We start from the raw sequence: 17,748 nt of genomic DNA on the forward strand, positions 1-17,748 counted from the left end.
TTTTCCTTTATGCAAAATTTAAGATTAAAACAAATTTAAAATGAAATACCTCTTGTACTGTGAATTGTCACAGCTCCTCTCACTTCTAAAACAGTCATGCCAATTTTCATTTCCCAAAGCTATGGACCAAAGACTGACAGCAGTTCTCTTACAGTTCAATTCCAGAAACAAAAAACTGCATAAAACCTGCCCATAATGACAAATTCCTTCAAAAAAATTCTCCATTTTTCACAGCTCAAAATCAGACAGATCTGTCACACAATGCTGGAACATGTGCAAATTCTTCACTGCTTGCTGGTAAGAGGCAGATGAACATATGCATGCTGTCATGGCACTACAATAACTGCTATAGTGCTTCATCTTGAATCCAGCAGTAGATAGCACTAAATATGCTGGAGAAAAGCACTGCAGAATGGAAAATTTATACTCTGTCTTGTACCAAGAATGCTTTAAGTTCCTGGCTACTTCTATCCTGAGGCTTAGCAAGTAACATCTAATAAACTTGCCTGGGGATGGCTATTAGAAATGGGATCTTTTAGATTGGTAATGAAAATGGCAATTTTTAAAAAAAATTGAAATAACATTTTCTTTTGTCTTAATCTCAATAATATCTTCTAAAAGCAAGTTCCATAAGCTGCACATTATGTTAAAGAACTACTCCATTGATCAGGTTAGCATTTCTGTCCTAAATTTACTGGGCATTCTCTTTACACTGTATTACAGTAAAATACAAAGGGAAACTTCTCTCCAGCTGTTATTATAAACTTCTACAATGCTCTCTAAATATATCTCCTGATCTCTTTCTAATGGGATTTATTTTACCTACAGTTTTTTGTTTTGATTTTTCCTTTCCTTAGAAGTTTTCTATTATATTACTATTTTTAAAAGGTAGCAAAACAAAATTACATTAAAGAACTATGCACATCTAAAGCAGTAGTCTAAAGCAGTAACTGCACTTCCAGCATTTCTGCTTCTTTCATAATACAGCATATCATCTTAGCTATTTCTGTGAGTATCCCCTCTACACTGTTTCCATTTCTCTGGCCTTAAAGATAATAGCTTGATGAAACTTCCAAAATAGGAAAGCACTAGGTTGGACTTTTATTACCAAAAAAAAAAAGCCTTTACTGCCTATTGGTAGTCACACTGCTCCAAATACAGCTCAACACTTGAGAGGAAAAACAAAAATGTCACACATGAAGTTCAAAGAGAAACACATAAATGAAAACTATTACTGTGTAATGGCTTCCTTCAGGGTTGTGGAGAAGGAAGCATAAAAAATCCTACAGTAAAATATAATTAACTACAGAAAAAAATATTATGCAGATTCCAGACTTCTACTGAAATGAGATGAAGACTTACATTGTTCAAATGTAGAAGTATATGTGTTTCACATACATTTGTTTTTACTATTCTTATTTTTTAAAAAGATATTGGATTGTGTTGATTTGGTTTTTTTACAAATTAATGACTAAAGGACAGTTCAGTCAGTTTTTTGTGGAAAACATTTTTGTTTCAAATTTAATAAACAACCCCTCAGAATTTAGCATAGCTCTGTACCCTTCTTGAAATAAATTACAATTACGACAGATATGCAGAAGTCAACAGTAAGTTCAAAATTCCATCTAATATCATGGACTAACAATTAATTAGCAGTAAACTAAATCACTGAGAAGGTACTGTATAAGATCAGCTCTGAAAATTTATACTTATTACCACCTTGACACAGGTTTGTGCACCTTGTTTGTCAAATAAGCCACAGCCTACCATGTCAATATACCCCAACAAGCCTCAAGTAACTCACAAACCAGCTACACATTGCACCACAGTGAAGTTGTGCAGCACTGAGTATGAGATGGACCAACATTCTTTGGCCCCTCAGAACAATTTTCACCAGCTAATTAAAAAACACAGCTAGAAATAAAAATTGCATGTACTTCAACAAAAAAAAAAGACAACTTACTTGCTTTGAAAATCCAGAAGTTCACTATTAATTTTTTCAATATTTAAATCATTCCAAAGCATTTCATTGTATCTGTCAGTACTGGAAGCAACTATATCATAAAGACTGTAAAGTTTCTGAAGCAACGAAAGTTCACGTTTAATTTTGTGAAGTTCAGGATACTCTGTTTCAAATTTTAAAATTGGAAATTTGTGTGTGTTAATTAGATATTCACATCAAATGTATTCATGAACATAAGAATCAATGCATTTTTAATAATGTTATTAATAAATTAATGAAATCAGACTTGTAGTTTTCTAGGAAGACAAACTTTTCCACTTACATTACGTATGAATAACATATTTTGATCACAGTAATTGTTTAGATCTCTGATTTTTTAAATCAATATTCTTCTGTGGCAGTAGATGTAATCTTATAATTGAAGGAGAAAATGTTGAAAAAGTGGATGAAATGACAATGAAACACAATATAATTTTAGACAAGAACTAAAATATCCCTTATGTCAATTTAAGACTATTTACTTAAGATGCAGAGTTTAGGATAATAGGTGTGCTTTAAAATGAAATATACAGAATATACTAGACAATAGAAGTATTTAAAATGGACATCCTTAACAGAAATGTTTTATTTACTTTCTCTCATATCTTTTGGAATTCCTGGTAAAATATACTTGGATTAGTGCATATGTCCTCAGACAGGAAAATATACTCGATTTAGTATGCACAAATTAAAGTGCTTATCATACATTCTGCTGTAGTTCACACCACAGTCTTCCAAGGGAACTGTGTCTGACTAGGAGACATAAGAACATTACAGATCAGTTGCACAGCCCAAGGGAATTCATTATGCAACTGGAGCAGGGACAATTTGAGTACTTCAGCAAAGTGTTTCCCAAATTTGTACAGGGCAGAATTTGTAGCAGCAAGAGATGTGCTTAGCTCTGAACAGAAAAAGCAAGAGAGAGCTAAGTACCTGGACCCTGAGACACACAGAGCATTTTTCCACCTGATGTTTATGTATGTGCACACCAAGAGCCAGCTTCACCCAGCTGTTTTTCATAAGAAAGACTATAATAATTCACTGCAAGGAATTTTTCTGCATTTTTTCTAAATTTCCATGTATTTAGTACAAATCACAAGAAAATTTTAATGGCCTAGAAACAGGTATCGTTATCCTCTGAGAAACTACCTGTGATGGGAAGACCAAATAATTCTTCTCCACCAGAAAGAGAGAGGTACTTCCTCCACAGTTCATCAAATTTGGCTTGAAAGATCTGTATTCTGTCACTCGCTTCATGGGGAGGAATATTGTCCTCACTGGGACCCCTGTAAAAACCAAAACAAATTCAGTGAAATTGTCAACCATACAGGTTTCATGAAGAAGCACAACAGAATCCAACCATATTTAATGAACATTATTTTTTCTGTAAATTTTCACAAGACACTAAAAGAGAAAATGCATCACATATTCAGTGTACCAAGATTACATATTCAATAGTCCCTGAAAGAAAGCTCAATTTATTTTCCAATAAAAAAATTCATCTGTGTAACCACACATCCTATAAACAGCTAAAGATCTGCAAATGTTTTATCTCTGTTATTACCTGTTTCTTCTGTAAAATGAATTTTAATAATTATTTCCATTTATATTCTAAAAAGAGAAATATAGCAGATATATTAATCAGGAGTGAAAACTGTGTAATTGACACAAGAACCATAATCAAGTAGTCAGAAAAATATGATAAAAAAACTCATTTTGCCTAATGAGCACATTTCAGGAGTAGGACTGGATGCAATTCCCAGATCTCACACCTGGGACCACTTCTTGGCCACATCACAATATTTTGGGATGAGAACTCTGTTCACAATCCTCTATTGTGCTATGGTTATTTCTAGAATCTCAGGCAGATGGGCAGAAAGCAGAGCAGGCTGGCTGCTTGGCAAGGGAAATGGGACCAGGAGATGCAAGTGGAAACACAATCAGCAAAGGCAGGAAAGACACGATCCCACAGAACCTGAGCAGGAAGAGCAGAGCCCTTAGGGTGACAACCAGGTTCAAATGATGGTGCAGGTCTTTAGACAAGTCCACAATGATTACACAGGACCAAGGTGAAGCAGGGAAGGGTAATTCAGTAATTCAGGGTGTGGGGCAGGTCTCGGGAAGGTAACCAGGATGAGACACAGTCCAGTGGGAGCCAGGCTGCTCTGAGGTCAGCCTCAGGAGTGAGTCTGTGTCTTGGGACCCCTGCTCAGCTCAGCAGGGTGCATGGCCAGGGGCAGCCACAGCTGTGGCAGTGCTGGAGCTGCAGTCAGGGACCAAGCAGTGAAGCCTCAACTTAAAAGCAGATCCCATAGGATGGAGTGTCAGCCTTGCTGAGGCCTCCCAGCAAGGCTGCCTGGCAGTCCTCTGTCCCCAAAGGAGAAGGCAAGCCCTCAAAAGTCAGGTATTGCCCTGGAGCCATAACAGATCACAGCAAGCCAGATTCTGTCTTTCTTTCCCTGTTGCTATTGTAGGAGTGCCCAGTGAACCACAAATATCCCACAATTTACATCTTCAAAAGCGTTAAAGTAATTTTAAAAGTAAAGCTGAGTAAGGCAGTGAATTTAGAAATACCTAGAACTAATATCTCCAGTCACATCCAAGACAATACTTTAATTCTTACTGTTAAATCTCTGCCAAAGTGCTGAAATTACAGGAATGAATCTTTGACTGTAAGACTGTATGCCCACCATATATTAATCTGAAATTAGGCCTTTTTTCAGATGTAATATATAGAGTGATGCTGTGCTGTGTTTACTTTCTGAAGCTCTTTAGATACAACATTTTCAAACAATCACTAATGAAGCATAATCGCATTGCAACGCAGGTCACCTACTTTTCATCATATGCTTTATAAAACTCTGCAGTATCAATTTGGAATTTTTGAACACTTCTCAGTAAATCTGCTTTCATGTCTGGCTGTACCTTCAGCAGCAAGCCCTCAACCTGCTGTGCCTGTATGCACACAAAGAGAAAAAAACCCAGGCATAAAAGAATGAATGCAGGAAACAGAAAAATTAATTAGGTAAATAGGTTTGTTCTATCATTTCAACATTAAGGGAGCAGATAATAATGATTTGAGAAATAATACAACACCTGTGTGTTTAGGTTCTTCCAGGCATAGGCCAATCCATCGCCTCTTTCTGTATTTTCATCTTGAAAGAGCAGATTGTATTTATGAAGCACAGAATAAGATTCTTCTATATGTCCAACTGTCATGTCAATTTTCATCTCGTTCTCTCGGATCTCCTTCAGTGCTTCCATTGCTTCCCGTACATCATCAAGGTCATGGATAGGTCTGCTCAACCTCTTGCTAACATTTTCAATGAATGAACAAATTTCACCCACATCTGTGGCAGACTTTTTATTTAAAGCTAATCCAAATACTCTTTGTCTTGAGCGGCACTCCTGAATTAAAGCTATTTTCAATGACTCTGTTGCAACTTCCACTGATTGCAGTGCAAAATGATTGGGCAGTTCTCTGATTTGCACTTCTAATTGCTAAGAAAAATACAAGTGTTCAGCATTTAATTTCACTAAAATTTATCCAAACAGTTCATTTATATTAAAGATAAAATACTTACAAAAAAGTATCTGATTTGAGATTGGAATTCAGCCATTGTTGGTTTACTATCTATAAATTCCTTCACTTGTTCTTCTGGATCCTAAGTAAAAGAAGTTTATTTTAATTACTATTTAGCATTGGTATTTTAATAACCTACAGAGTGCCCAGCTGCCTGATGTATTGTACAAGCACAGAATATTCCCTCTCTAAAAGGACTTATATCTCTCCAAAAGGAGATCTAAGCCTTAATTAGTATAAGCACAAATTATTTAACTTGAACTGCCTTTCCTGGCTCTGATTTTTTGTGTAATACTCTAAAGAACTTGAAATCTGTAACTCAAAAACTGACATAGATCAGGATATCCCTTATCCATCCAAATGTTGCTACAAAATTTACAACAGAGCTGGTAAAATTTTGCAGGAAATGTTTCCTTCCTAGTCTTTCTGTCTTCAACCCCACAAAAGGGAGGAATTGCACTCAGTCATCTTCACTCTTCCTGAAATAGCATCTTTGAGCTGCAGTTTCTACGTGCAGATGGCCTCATTAATTGACTATTTTAGAAGATTTTAGTAAAAAAGAAACACTATTCTACTGTATCACCCAATCTGATTGTGTCTTTCTGTTTAAAATGACATGCTACCAACAAGTACTTAGCTCAGACTGTATCTTAACCAAACTGAGCATCAAGCTTTGGAACCTCAGAAGCCACAAAGAGGTGAAAATGCCCTCTCAGTCAGGACAGAAGAATCAGCTGTGAGAACGAGGTCACTTAAGGCTTGATTTAGAAAGGGGAAATTAAAAATCGTGAGCAGTCACAAAGATAAGCTTACTCTTGTTTTGATTGCTTATTTCTTAGCCTTACTAAAGCACCTTTGATAGGTAAGACTAGTACTTGTCCATTCACAGAGCTGAATTTTACTAGTCATATAGTACACAAGGTTTTATTTCATGATGAATCTCCTGAAAAAACACTCCTCAGAGCTTTACCATTTATGTGACTGGACCCACTTCCTAATGAAGATAACTCCATCAGCTCAGATTCACTTCAGATTTCAAATTTTCATTGCTGAAAGATTTCCTAGAGTTCGTTTGTTCTGTTTATTTGTTTGTTTTGGTTTGGTTTTGGTGGGGGTTTGTTGGTTTTTATTAAGAAATGGAAAAGCATCTTTCAGCAATGGTTGCTTGCAAAGAACTAGTCAGTTAAATATTTAGGAATAGCTTTGTAGTCTCCAATATCTAAGAGATTCTGTTCAACTATTCTTTTTCATAACACCTGCAGAAAGATGCAATGAGAAAGACATATAAGCATATGAAAGCATAAGCTTGTTTATGCTCCAAAATTCTTTCATGTTCTTCTACTTTCTTTATTAGATGCATTAATTGGTAAAAATTTGCAAGTTCTGGTTAACACAAGAGCAGACAGGAATTAAGGATATGTGGATTTTACCATGAAACCAACATATTATATTAAGCCCATAGTTAACCTTGTTCCAGATGTCTGAAAATTCAGAAAAGCTCTTCAGAAGAACCAGTACTTCAGTTTTAAGAGACAAAATAATTGTACTTAGTTGGATCACCACTTTGTTTACGTCCTTATGTTCGATAATCTGCTTGTCTAAAGGTTTCAGTGCCACCATCCTGGTGAGTTTGTTCTCATCACCTAACTCTAAAGCAATAGCTTGTTGTTCAACCTGGTATAAATTAAACAAGAAAAAACAAATTATGTTCATTAGTTTGTTTGGGATCTTGTTTTATTTTCAAATAATGGAATGTGCAATGAGGCTCAGATAATAAGTATTTCTAAGAACAGACAGAAAGTGCAGAGAAATGCACAGGGAGACTCCCTGTTCTCAGCTTGGATTTTACAGAGCTATAGTTTTAGTGTTAAAGCTGAATTTATAAAAAAATTTCACACAGAGCTCTGTATTAATCATCTCTGAATTACATAGCCAAATATGCACCACACACAAGTACAATTGTGCTGTTTTCTCCTCCTACTCAATTGCTAAAGTCTTTTTACCTTCTTTAGCATAGAATTACAATCTATACTCATTCTTGGTCACAGAAAGTCCTGGAGGAAGTGGAGGGCTGGCTGCTTAAGCTAACATTTTGCTTAACAAGACAGATTTCTGTCCACTTTCTCCTAGTTTTTCAGTTTTCATTTTGCTTTTGGGGGATTTTTTTAAGCCTAATTAGTATTTATTTGCAGTACTTGAAAGTGTTTTTTTCATCGAAATGAGCTGATCTGGTTTTCATGTCATATCAACAAAAGAAAATATTTTTACAAAGACACTTTTCATACATCTACATTTTGTTCCCAGATGAGACAATTAAGGTCACATGATTAACAATACTGTGCACTCATCCTTGAAAAAATTTCAGTTTCTATCTAAACCTCACACCTTCCTGAAGTTTTAGTGCTAATTTTCATATCAGTTAAAATATTTGTACTGTATTAACTGTGGTATTATAGATGCCATATGATGGCTTGCAATTTAGCTGAAGAGTTTTTGCCTGGGAAGAGTGATAACAATTTGCATTCAACTTGTAGTACTTACAGATAATGTTGGTTCTACACTATCATCATCATATTTGAACAGTATATATAAGAGATTTTTTTAAAGCAACTTTTGATTTTAAGATTAGAAACTACCAAACATAAGGTTTATGAACTATTACATCTCATTACTGACATAGAGATTAGAAACTAGGCTTTCACTTAACAGGAAGATCCACCAGGTAACAAGTCAAAGTATAGGTACAGAATATAATCTTAAGAAATGTTAACCAAAATGCCAATTTTTTTTAAATAATCAAAGTAAAATACTCACCTGCTGCTGTTTATGATGTAAGTAAGCAAATTTCCACAGGGGAATATCTTTGGCTACTGATAGCATGATATTTATGGCTTTGTTTACAGCACTCTGAAAAAAGTGAAACATTCACCTTGAGCTCACAGAGATATTATGTGTGTGTGGGATGATCATCCAAACAATACCAAAACTGAAAAAATATACCTTTATCTCTAAAGGAAATATTCTTATAAGCATGACACAGGATCACCCAAAAACACATTTTGTAAGGGGAAAGAATACTCCATTATGTTTTATTGCAGTCCTTCCAAGTTTATGTGGTTTTCAAACAAGAAAATAAGAGACCTTTATGAACAGCAATCATTAATCACTGGGGATTAAAATTTATTTAAAGTACTATTTCCCTTTAAACTTATTATAAACATTTTTATGTATTATTAATAATGGTTTTCATGTTCACACTAGAATACTTGAATATATTTGCCTGAATTTGTGACGGTATACTCTATATAATATACACAGTATATTATATATATATAGTATATAATTTATACAGGCAGCTACATAAATTATCAGATGATTCTTCTACGTATGGTATTTTAAAATCACACTTTGTGGCCTGATTTCTCACTGACAATACCATGAAGGCTGCACATGAAATTTGAGAAATAACTCAGCTACTGGTTTTGACATGGGTCATGCTAAATGAAAAGTCCAGAAATCAACACCATGAACAACTAATACTCTAAATAATTTCAGACATTATAAGATATTGCAAATATGTGTGTAAGAATTTTGCTGAACTAGTCTAAGTTTAAAAAGTGTTTGAATTTTTTCACAGTTTAGGGCTTCAGGCTGGTAATATTTTTTCTTTACATATCACTACAACTGAATGATTTATGAGTTATACTTTAAACTGATTTTAAATTCTGAAAGAGTTTAAAGAGACTAGGAAGTTAATCAGGCTGTATTGATGACATTCATTTTTACTTTTTCACTCATTTTGAAATGTTTGCTTCTAAGTAGAAGTTTGTGAATTACTGATTTACTGAGCTTTGAGAAAAACAGTTCCTTCTAACATCCTGTACAACAGACCTGATCCATGGTTTCAGGTCCTTAGTATCCACAGTCATCATGAACTCAAGTGACTTTTTACCTTTTCCTCCTCTTCCTTTTAGTTCTTATACCAGATTAAACTTGCACATATTGCTTTAAAACAATACATTTATAAATGTTTTATTGTAAATGACTGAGATGTGCAATTATTTTGTTACCTGAATATCTTCAAGACTTGGTCTCAAGACAATATTTGGAATAGCCAGTTGAATTTCAGTTCTGAACAAAGGAACCCTGTGTGCCTCTACAATCTTAGTTGTCTGATACCTGGAGTCAATAACATGCAATCGATGTCTTAAGGATTCTAAAGAAATCTTCATGCCTAAATAAATGTAGTATTTAAGTGAGAATATTATTTTTTACCACAATAAACTTGGGGGGGAGGAATCTTAAGGTTTTATTTTAAAAATTACACGTATTTGAATAAAACAGACTGACATCTGATCAAAGAGTCAGTGTTCCTCTGACAAAGCTGTCCCATCAGGTTATAGTAGCTACACGACAGGCATTCTTGGCAGCGTGTTTTCTGTTTCATGTCAGGATGTGTACAGGAGAAAGAATCCTAAAAAAGTGAAAGGGAAATTCTTAGGAAAATAAGCATATAAAAGAAATATCAGGTATTTGACTAGGTTGTAGAAGGCTACATTGTAATTTTTACATTGCAGAGGTCTTACCTCCAGAGTTCTTCCAGCATCTGCATTCAGACTGTGCTTAAGAACATCTATAAGTTCATACACAGAGCATTCCACTTGTTGGCTCTGCCTACAAAAACAACCTTAGAGTCACCCACGGGGAATTAAACATAAGGAATACCATTTGTTATTTCCCAGGCACACACCCCGTCCCACTGCACTTGTGTGTAGGGAAATGCTCTTTTGATGTTTTTCTGTTTGTTGCTATTCCTTGGGAATGCAGAAATTTTAAAACATGCTGACTAACCCATTTGTCAGATCCTATTATATCTGATTCAATTGGACTTCAAAAGAATTTTGTTTAAAAAAAGGTTTTTTCCAGCTACAGCTAATAAACAGGTTTATCATGATGAGGCAGTAAGATAATCTGTGAAACCAGAATGATTAAAAGAAAAACAAAAGAAGTATTAAGAAAAAGCGATTAATATGGGGATGAAATTTCAAGTCCTATCCATCTTCATTTTTCTTGCTAGTTATTAGAATGCTATAAGAAAAAAGATAAGAAATGCTAAATAAATGCTAAATGCCAAATACAATGCTATTTCACAACTGCTGTGTTCAAGATACTTTGGAGTTTCTCCCCTGCATCCTAAGACTATCACTTTGCTCTAGACTAGTACTCTGTTACAATAACATTTTAAAAGTAAAGGCTCTATGCACACAAAAGTAATAAGTAAATAAGCCCTCCCTAAAAAGGCCTACAAGTCTGTGCAATTAAGATACCTACTGAGACAGTTTGGAAGCAGTAGAGATAGCAAGCTTTTCTATTTGTTCCAAAAAAGAAGTCACATCTATAGGTTCATCTTCTGGCAAAATTATCAGAGCAGTGTTTGACATGTCCTTCAGAATTCTTTCAATTCTGCATTCCAGGGTATCAGACGCTGATTTCACTACATAGTCCAGCTCCCTCAGGGTACTGTAAACATTCTGAATAACTAAATAAGGATAACAAAATGAAATCAATGCAAAGCACAGACCTCTTAAGTCTCATCTCCCTTTCCTCCCAACCACCCTTGCCTCCTCCCAGCTTTTATAACAAAATGAAGATTTAATGGCAGCAAAATACAAAATGAAGGCCTGAAACATGATGGATTTGCTGTACTTTTCAATCTTTAGGTTGAACCATTTCCTAATAAACAGAACAGTAGTCATCAAAATATCTCTTCTTTTTGGTAATAACAGTGCAATGAAAATGATCAACAAAGTAGACCAGAAAACAGAAAGGATACAAGTGCCCAAAATTATTGTGGTCCTCCTACATATATACACAGCAAAATGTGGTATTTTAACATTGTAATTAACTTATAAATTAAATGGCTAAAATTTCCCCAGCCAAGAGGACAGTCTAGTTAAACCATTAGATTTCTACTTTCACATGTATGACCTAATTTACTTTGGAAACAGATAAACATATTGCTTTAACAAAGGTGTTCATTAAACTAAAGGTAAAATTGACTACTTCTGTTGTTTCTGAATAGACTGGGAAAATTCTTCCCTTTTCATACTTCCATTGTAAAATAGAAAGAAATACAGCACCTGATGTCCTTTTTTTACTACTATTACCATGAAGTTTTATATATATAAATATATATATATTTATATTGTATGTAGTAAGAAATCACGACGGTATCTAAGGCACAGCAGTGTGATAGGGATGTCCAAGTGCCAATGTTTTAAGTGGGAAATGTCATTTATTGCTACAAGGAAGTTAATGAAGGAACTTGTCATTTTTATTGTATAAAACAGAAAAGCAATCCAACAAATTACTTAGATTTTTTTTTAATATATAAATTTGGTAGTCCTAAATCTATCTGCCGTGTCTCCTGAGTTTTAGTCTAGAAGGCAATTATGGATCCCCATATTTCTAGATGGAGTTACCTCAGTGTCTCCTTTAGGAAAAAAGACACATAAGACATTAGGCCTGAGTTCAGCACATTGCTGGCAGGTAAGACCTATTTTGTGCACACCAAACCAGCGGCTACTTTGTAGGTGTCCAACAAACATTCTGGGCATGCCAGACATTGCCTGTTGTCAAAAAGACACAGTGCATACACTCAAGAAAATAATTCCCTTCTAGGTGTAACTGCATTTCAGCTGCAGCAGCAGCAGGAAACAGCCCTGATACCTGCATTACATCTAAATTGTTGAACAGAGACAATTTCCACCAGAACCAATGGTGATACAAAGAATCACTACAACCTGAATTCAGATACTTAACACAGTGCAGAGAGTACAAAATGAATAAATAAATAAATACTATTGTAAAGACCTTCTTTTTCATGTGTTACTAAGAATGCAAATTGAACACAAAAATTCATTTTAGAGCCATAAGATAAATATAAAAAACCACTTGCTATTTGGTTCTTGTGCTCTGGTCAGGCAAAGGTCAAGTAAAGCTGAAAGGTGACCAGCACTGGTCAGAGCACCAGTGCCACATGGCGGAGTCATAAATAAACAGCTGCACAAACCTGTGCCACATTTCACTTTCAGATTCAGTACCTGTTCCTGTTTATATTGCTGCTTTTCCTTTTAAAGAAGGGAAAGCCTAACATCAATCAACCTCAACTGAAAAACTAATTTACAAGCATGAGTTATTGTTTTCTCATGAAACTGCAACATCAAAGTCTTGGTGATGGTCATGTATACCCCCATTTCAATGACATTTTACAACAGTTAATAAATGTTATGCTGCATGTGATAGGGTTAAGGTTATCTTACTGGTTGTGTGGGAAATCTCAATGCCTAAATAATAAAAAAACATTTTCTTGGAAAAAATTAGGATTTGGGCAGAAATCTCTAGCCTTGATTTCAGACATGTCACTTTTAGGATGTTCAGCATAAGTGATGAAGATTTTTTTTTTTTAATAGAAAAGGCATTATTAAAACATCTATAGCCATTCTCTTGTCTCACATTCTTGTAGCAGTTGGGCTAAAATTATCCGCCTAAAGTAAAGAGGTCACTTCACAAACACATTTTTCACAGAGAAGCAAAAATAAATGCAGGCACCTAACAGTATGAATAGCTCACCACTTGTTCTACTACTACCTACATTTATTGATGTTCAAAGAAGTCCATGACAGCTGCATCAGGCCCGGGGTAAGGGCATCCTCAATTTGTCCTATCAATGGCTTCATCAGTGGTTTCAGCATAACAGGGATCCTATCCAGATGCTCCTTGTAACTGATCAACAGGTTCTGGAGTCTGAAAGACCCAATCATGTTTATAATACTTAATTCAGGTTTGAAACGCATAGAACTTTTGACACATTTTCTGTTAACAAGGTTTGCAAGTTCTGATCCCATCTTAAACCAGGTCTCTTTGTCTTTACCAATAGCAGAATCAGACTGAAGAAATAGCTACCTCCAGCAAAGTGACTGTGATCAAGTGGTGGAATTTTTCTCCACCAAAAAATTATTTACAATTTTAAAAAATATACAAACAGGAAATTGAAAACATGGCATTTTCATTTCCATCTTCCCATCTAACAAGACATGGCATGAAATTATACTGCCTATAAGAAAAGCTACATACAAACCACTTAGAACACAGAATCCCAAAGAAAAGGAGTCCAAATTCTGAAACAAGGGTTACCAATATAGTTCCATGAAAATGGAGCTACACAAAGAACCTGCATAAAAAAGAATTAGAAGCAAATACAATTCAAAGGTCAGATACATAATGGGTTCCTTACAAGAACTGCTGCAAAAACAGCAATAGCTGTGTTCTGCAGCAGATTAAAATCATTACTTTATACATCATCATTACAAGCCATATACTGAGATAACCAATTCACAATATATCTAGAACTGTTTTTTAAATCTTGTTAATCAAAAATCTACATCCCCTAAATATTTCTTCTTAACTTGGGAAAGAAGGAAAAATTTTCAGTATGAAGGGTTTTTTAGAGTAGAAGGTAAGTCTGGCTTTCTTTTTGGCTTTATTTTTTTTAACACAAACATTTTCTGTACTTTTTTTCTTTACTTATTTTGCATAGCAAAATTTGGGGCTGTTGCTTTTTGGAGGTCTGTAGCACATGGAGTTTGCCTTGCACATTAAAAATTTATGGTTAATTGGCCATAAACACTCCACAGAAAATCAATGAAAAATGTTGCATTGTAAGACTGAAATACTGAAAATTTCAACAAGAAAAATAGACGAAGGGTTAAAGTATTTCTGAGACTCTTTAAATTTCATCCCTTTTTGTCCAATTCTAATTAAGAAATGAAGAACACTCCTCACAATGCATTGCTTTTTTTAAAGATTGAATATCCCTGTTTAGAGAGTTCTAGAATTAACAACCAGAATTAATAATCAGAATCCCTGAGAATGAAAGAACACCTGCAGCAGAGATTTGGTCTGTTACAAGAAACAGGAAGAAATTATTTTATATCATCAAAAGTGAATTTAGATATTCAATGTGAGAGACCAAGTTATAAGTTAGGCGACATATTCATGTTTACACAAGTTTGGGTTGTGCAGTAATCAAATGGTAAATTCCAACTTATTTTTCTAACTGGAAAAAAATCTTCTGATGCTAAGTATAATATTTTGGAGTTAAATTGTTATATTAGAGTGCACAGATGCACTCTAATAATAATAATAGCAGTACCTAGGAGCTCCACTTAGAGAGCAGCTGTTGAAGTAACAAAACAAAAACATGTAGGCGTTTTCAAGTAATGAGATATGTGTGTAAATAGGAGCAACTGCATGTTAATATGGAAATAAGGGGAAAGCAATTAAAATTCAATTAAATTGCATCAAAGAGAAAAATTATAATAAATCAAAAGCAATATATGCAACAGACTCAAAGGTGGGAATTCTCACTTGCAGATGAGAAACAAATCCAAAAAAGTGTTCACTCACTCCCTTTGATGTCTTTTAATCTGTTCTTCATTTGCACACAAGCCAAGGACAACATCTGGAACTTCAAAATGCATTTTTCTCAGGTATTTTGTCTCATAAAGTACTTCCAGGACCATTGGGTCTAAGTTTACAAGTAATTCCTTCACATAGCCATGAAAAGAAGAAATCGAAAATAAGATACTAGTTTGGTACTGACATGTAGTGTGATATAACCAGATCATATAAAGAGATGTAGATGATTGCAGAGGATTTTTTAAATATTTACCCACATTTCTTCTTCAACCTCCAGAAATATATAGGTTTCCCAAAGTATTAATCTTACAATATTAATTAATCTTATAAGTATTAATCTTATAATATCTTACACTGATTTTGATTTCTTGTGACTCCACTGTGCCCTAAACACTTGGCTCCCATGACTTCCCAAGTTTAATTCTCGTTCTGCAGCTACATTCTCTGGAAGTTAATTTGCCCTTTCATCTCAGCTTCTCCATCAGTAATTAGGGAGAATATTGCGAAGGTTAATCTCTACACTTTTGGGAGTACTAGATGTTTTAAAGATGCTACATAAAAGTAAAAACTATGTTCTAGTTGTCCATTATGGAATTATTAGTACAAAAATTGCCACACTTTAACCATAATTTCTCTACACTACAACAGAAAAAAAAAATCTGTGATGTAAGAATGGCAAAATTTCTGCCTCAGCAATCAATTTTGAAAGCACATGAATGAATTATTACAATATATGGAACACAGTGATATTTACCACTGCAGAAAAGACCATGACTTAATAAAAAACTCCTTCCTTGACTAAAATTTTGCTTAACATAGAAAATAAACAAGGAAACAATATCTAAAGAATGTAGTTAAGTCATTAGTAGATATGTATTTGCTGGATACTACCTCTTTTCTACCCTGAATAGGACAGAAGCCTTATGAAGAAGAAACATTATGAGGTGTATCATAAATACATACAAAAAGGAAAAAATATTTAAACTCTAGGAGCTCATTTTTAACTCTATTTATGTTAAGATTACTTCAATGCTTTCTTGTCTATCCATGATATGATTAAAGTAACATGATAATACTGAATCATGTAACAGTAGTACAAAGAATAGACCATATTTACCTTGGTTTCTGGGTGCCTGACAAGTAAGGAAGCACATAGAGCATTCCTAGCCTGGTCAGCAAACCTGCACCAGGCCCTATGATAAATAAGCTCAAATTCCAAAAGAACTGCAGCCATTTTATTGTAGTGCTTGATAACTTTCTTCATTTCCATTGTCTGTTGTTTAGGAGGGGGGAAAGAAAAAGCAGCACTTAAACAATTCAATGAGTCTAACATAGTAGAAATGCCCTCCACTAAGCTTTTCCCCGCCACCCCAAGAAAACAAAAGAAATAGAAATCTCTAAAATATGCTGTTTTAGGATAAGACACAGAAACATAGCAATATATTTAGGAATTCAATTATTAAGTAGTATTCTAGTGCTCTAAGCAACATAACTCTTTTCCTATTTTTTCCTCCCAATCTTGCTCATAGAACAAAGTCTATATTATGACATATATAAGACACTAATGGCCCACTGAGAAAGATATACGAATGATCTCACTCTTGGGATGAGTTTGGATATAAGCGGCTAGAATAGTGAGTGTAAAAGCATACAGGTAAATTGTCTGTCTGTTAATAACATCCTTGAAAGCTTAATCCTCCTCTGCTAATTTCCAACCTTCAAAAGTGTAGTTTTCTTTTTAAGAAACATCATTGGATGGTCAATTTTTCTGAATAACTGCTGAGCCCACATAATCTTCCCTGTCACCTAAAACACAGAAGATGTGAGGTTATATTTTCATTAACTTAAAAACAGTCAAGAAATAAAGTAATTTTTCTCTCTCATTTACTTCATTCTTACTGGTGGCATATTACGTGGTATAGGTGGATTTTCCTTTTCCTTCTGATAGAGTTTTTGAATAAACTCTAAGTCTTGGCTGTACTGTTGAAGCACAATGGTATACTTCTCATTTAAATCAATATTATTTTGTCCTATTTGTTCAAGCTTCATCAGAAATCCCAGCATCTGCTCAGTCTAAAAAGGAAGATGGAACATTTACTTCAGAAGATTACAGTTCATAAAGTCATTGTCCATAAAGTATTTTAGTAATTTAGAATATGCTATGTTAATTTGTAAGTAATTTTCTAAGAAATACGGAACAATCTGTCCAGACAAGTTTGTGAATTTTACATTTTGTCCCACACAGGACATACTTACCAATGTATAAACCAAGAAACTGTTATCACTACAGTTTGGGACTTTCTGACTCTCAAATCCTCACTCCTTTTTTTCAGCAAACAGTTGTGGTAGAACACCTACACCTTTACTCACACTTCATTAACATCTCAGATCTGATCAGGGCCTTATCCAATGAACAATATTGACATTAAGAAAACAGATGGCAGGCATTATTTCATTATTCCTGCCAGTGAAACAGGAAAGACTTAGAAATGCAACAGGAAATACCAAGATGAAGAAAGAAAATAATCTTCAAAATATAGAATTATAAAATTGGTATGGAAAGATAGAACACACACTTAGCACCAAGTAAGAATGAACATTCCTTTACAGCACTTCTGCAAGCAACTTTCATAACATTTGTACTAGTTTGATGTCCTCCAACATTATCCCAGGCAGCCACCAG

The 17,748-nt window shown here is 34.5% G+C and overlaps 1 protein-coding gene across 1 annotated transcript in view; it reads right to left on the reverse strand.

The window, feature by feature from the left end:
• Positions 1-17,748, reverse strand: part of LOC306799897 (dynein axonemal heavy chain 5-like) — a 144,296-nt gene that overhangs the window by 112,756 nt on the left and 13,792 nt on the right. The window contains exons 13-28 of the mRNA XM_079301529.1: positions 16,965-17,138; positions 16,782-16,871; positions 16,183-16,338; positions 15,054-15,193; positions 13,240-13,391; positions 10,917-11,124; positions 10,172-10,259; positions 9,936-10,059; positions 9,656-9,819; positions 8,400-8,492; positions 7,053-7,259; positions 5,587-5,667; positions 5,099-5,503; positions 4,839-4,957; positions 3,152-3,288; positions 1,964-2,126 (exon numbers count right to left, since the gene is read on the reverse strand). Coding sequence (XP_079157655.1) covers positions 1,964-2,126; positions 3,152-3,288; positions 4,839-4,957; positions 5,099-5,503; positions 5,587-5,667; positions 7,053-7,259; positions 8,400-8,492; positions 9,656-9,819; positions 9,936-10,059; positions 10,172-10,259; positions 10,917-11,124; positions 13,240-13,391; positions 15,054-15,193; positions 16,183-16,338; positions 16,782-16,871; positions 16,965-17,138 — 2,501 coding nt within the window. The remainder of the gene's footprint in view (positions 1-1,963; positions 2,127-3,151; positions 3,289-4,838; positions 4,958-5,098; positions 5,504-5,586; positions 5,668-7,052; positions 7,260-8,399; positions 8,493-9,655; positions 9,820-9,935; positions 10,060-10,171; positions 10,260-10,916; positions 11,125-13,239; positions 13,392-15,053; positions 15,194-16,182; positions 16,339-16,781; positions 16,872-16,964; positions 17,139-17,748) is intronic.

This window comes from Erithacus rubecula (genome assembly GCF_903797595.1).
Source record: "Erithacus rubecula genome assembly, chromosome: 3".
Lineage (NCBI taxonomy): Eukaryota > Metazoa > Chordata > Aves > Passeriformes > Muscicapidae > Erithacus > Erithacus rubecula.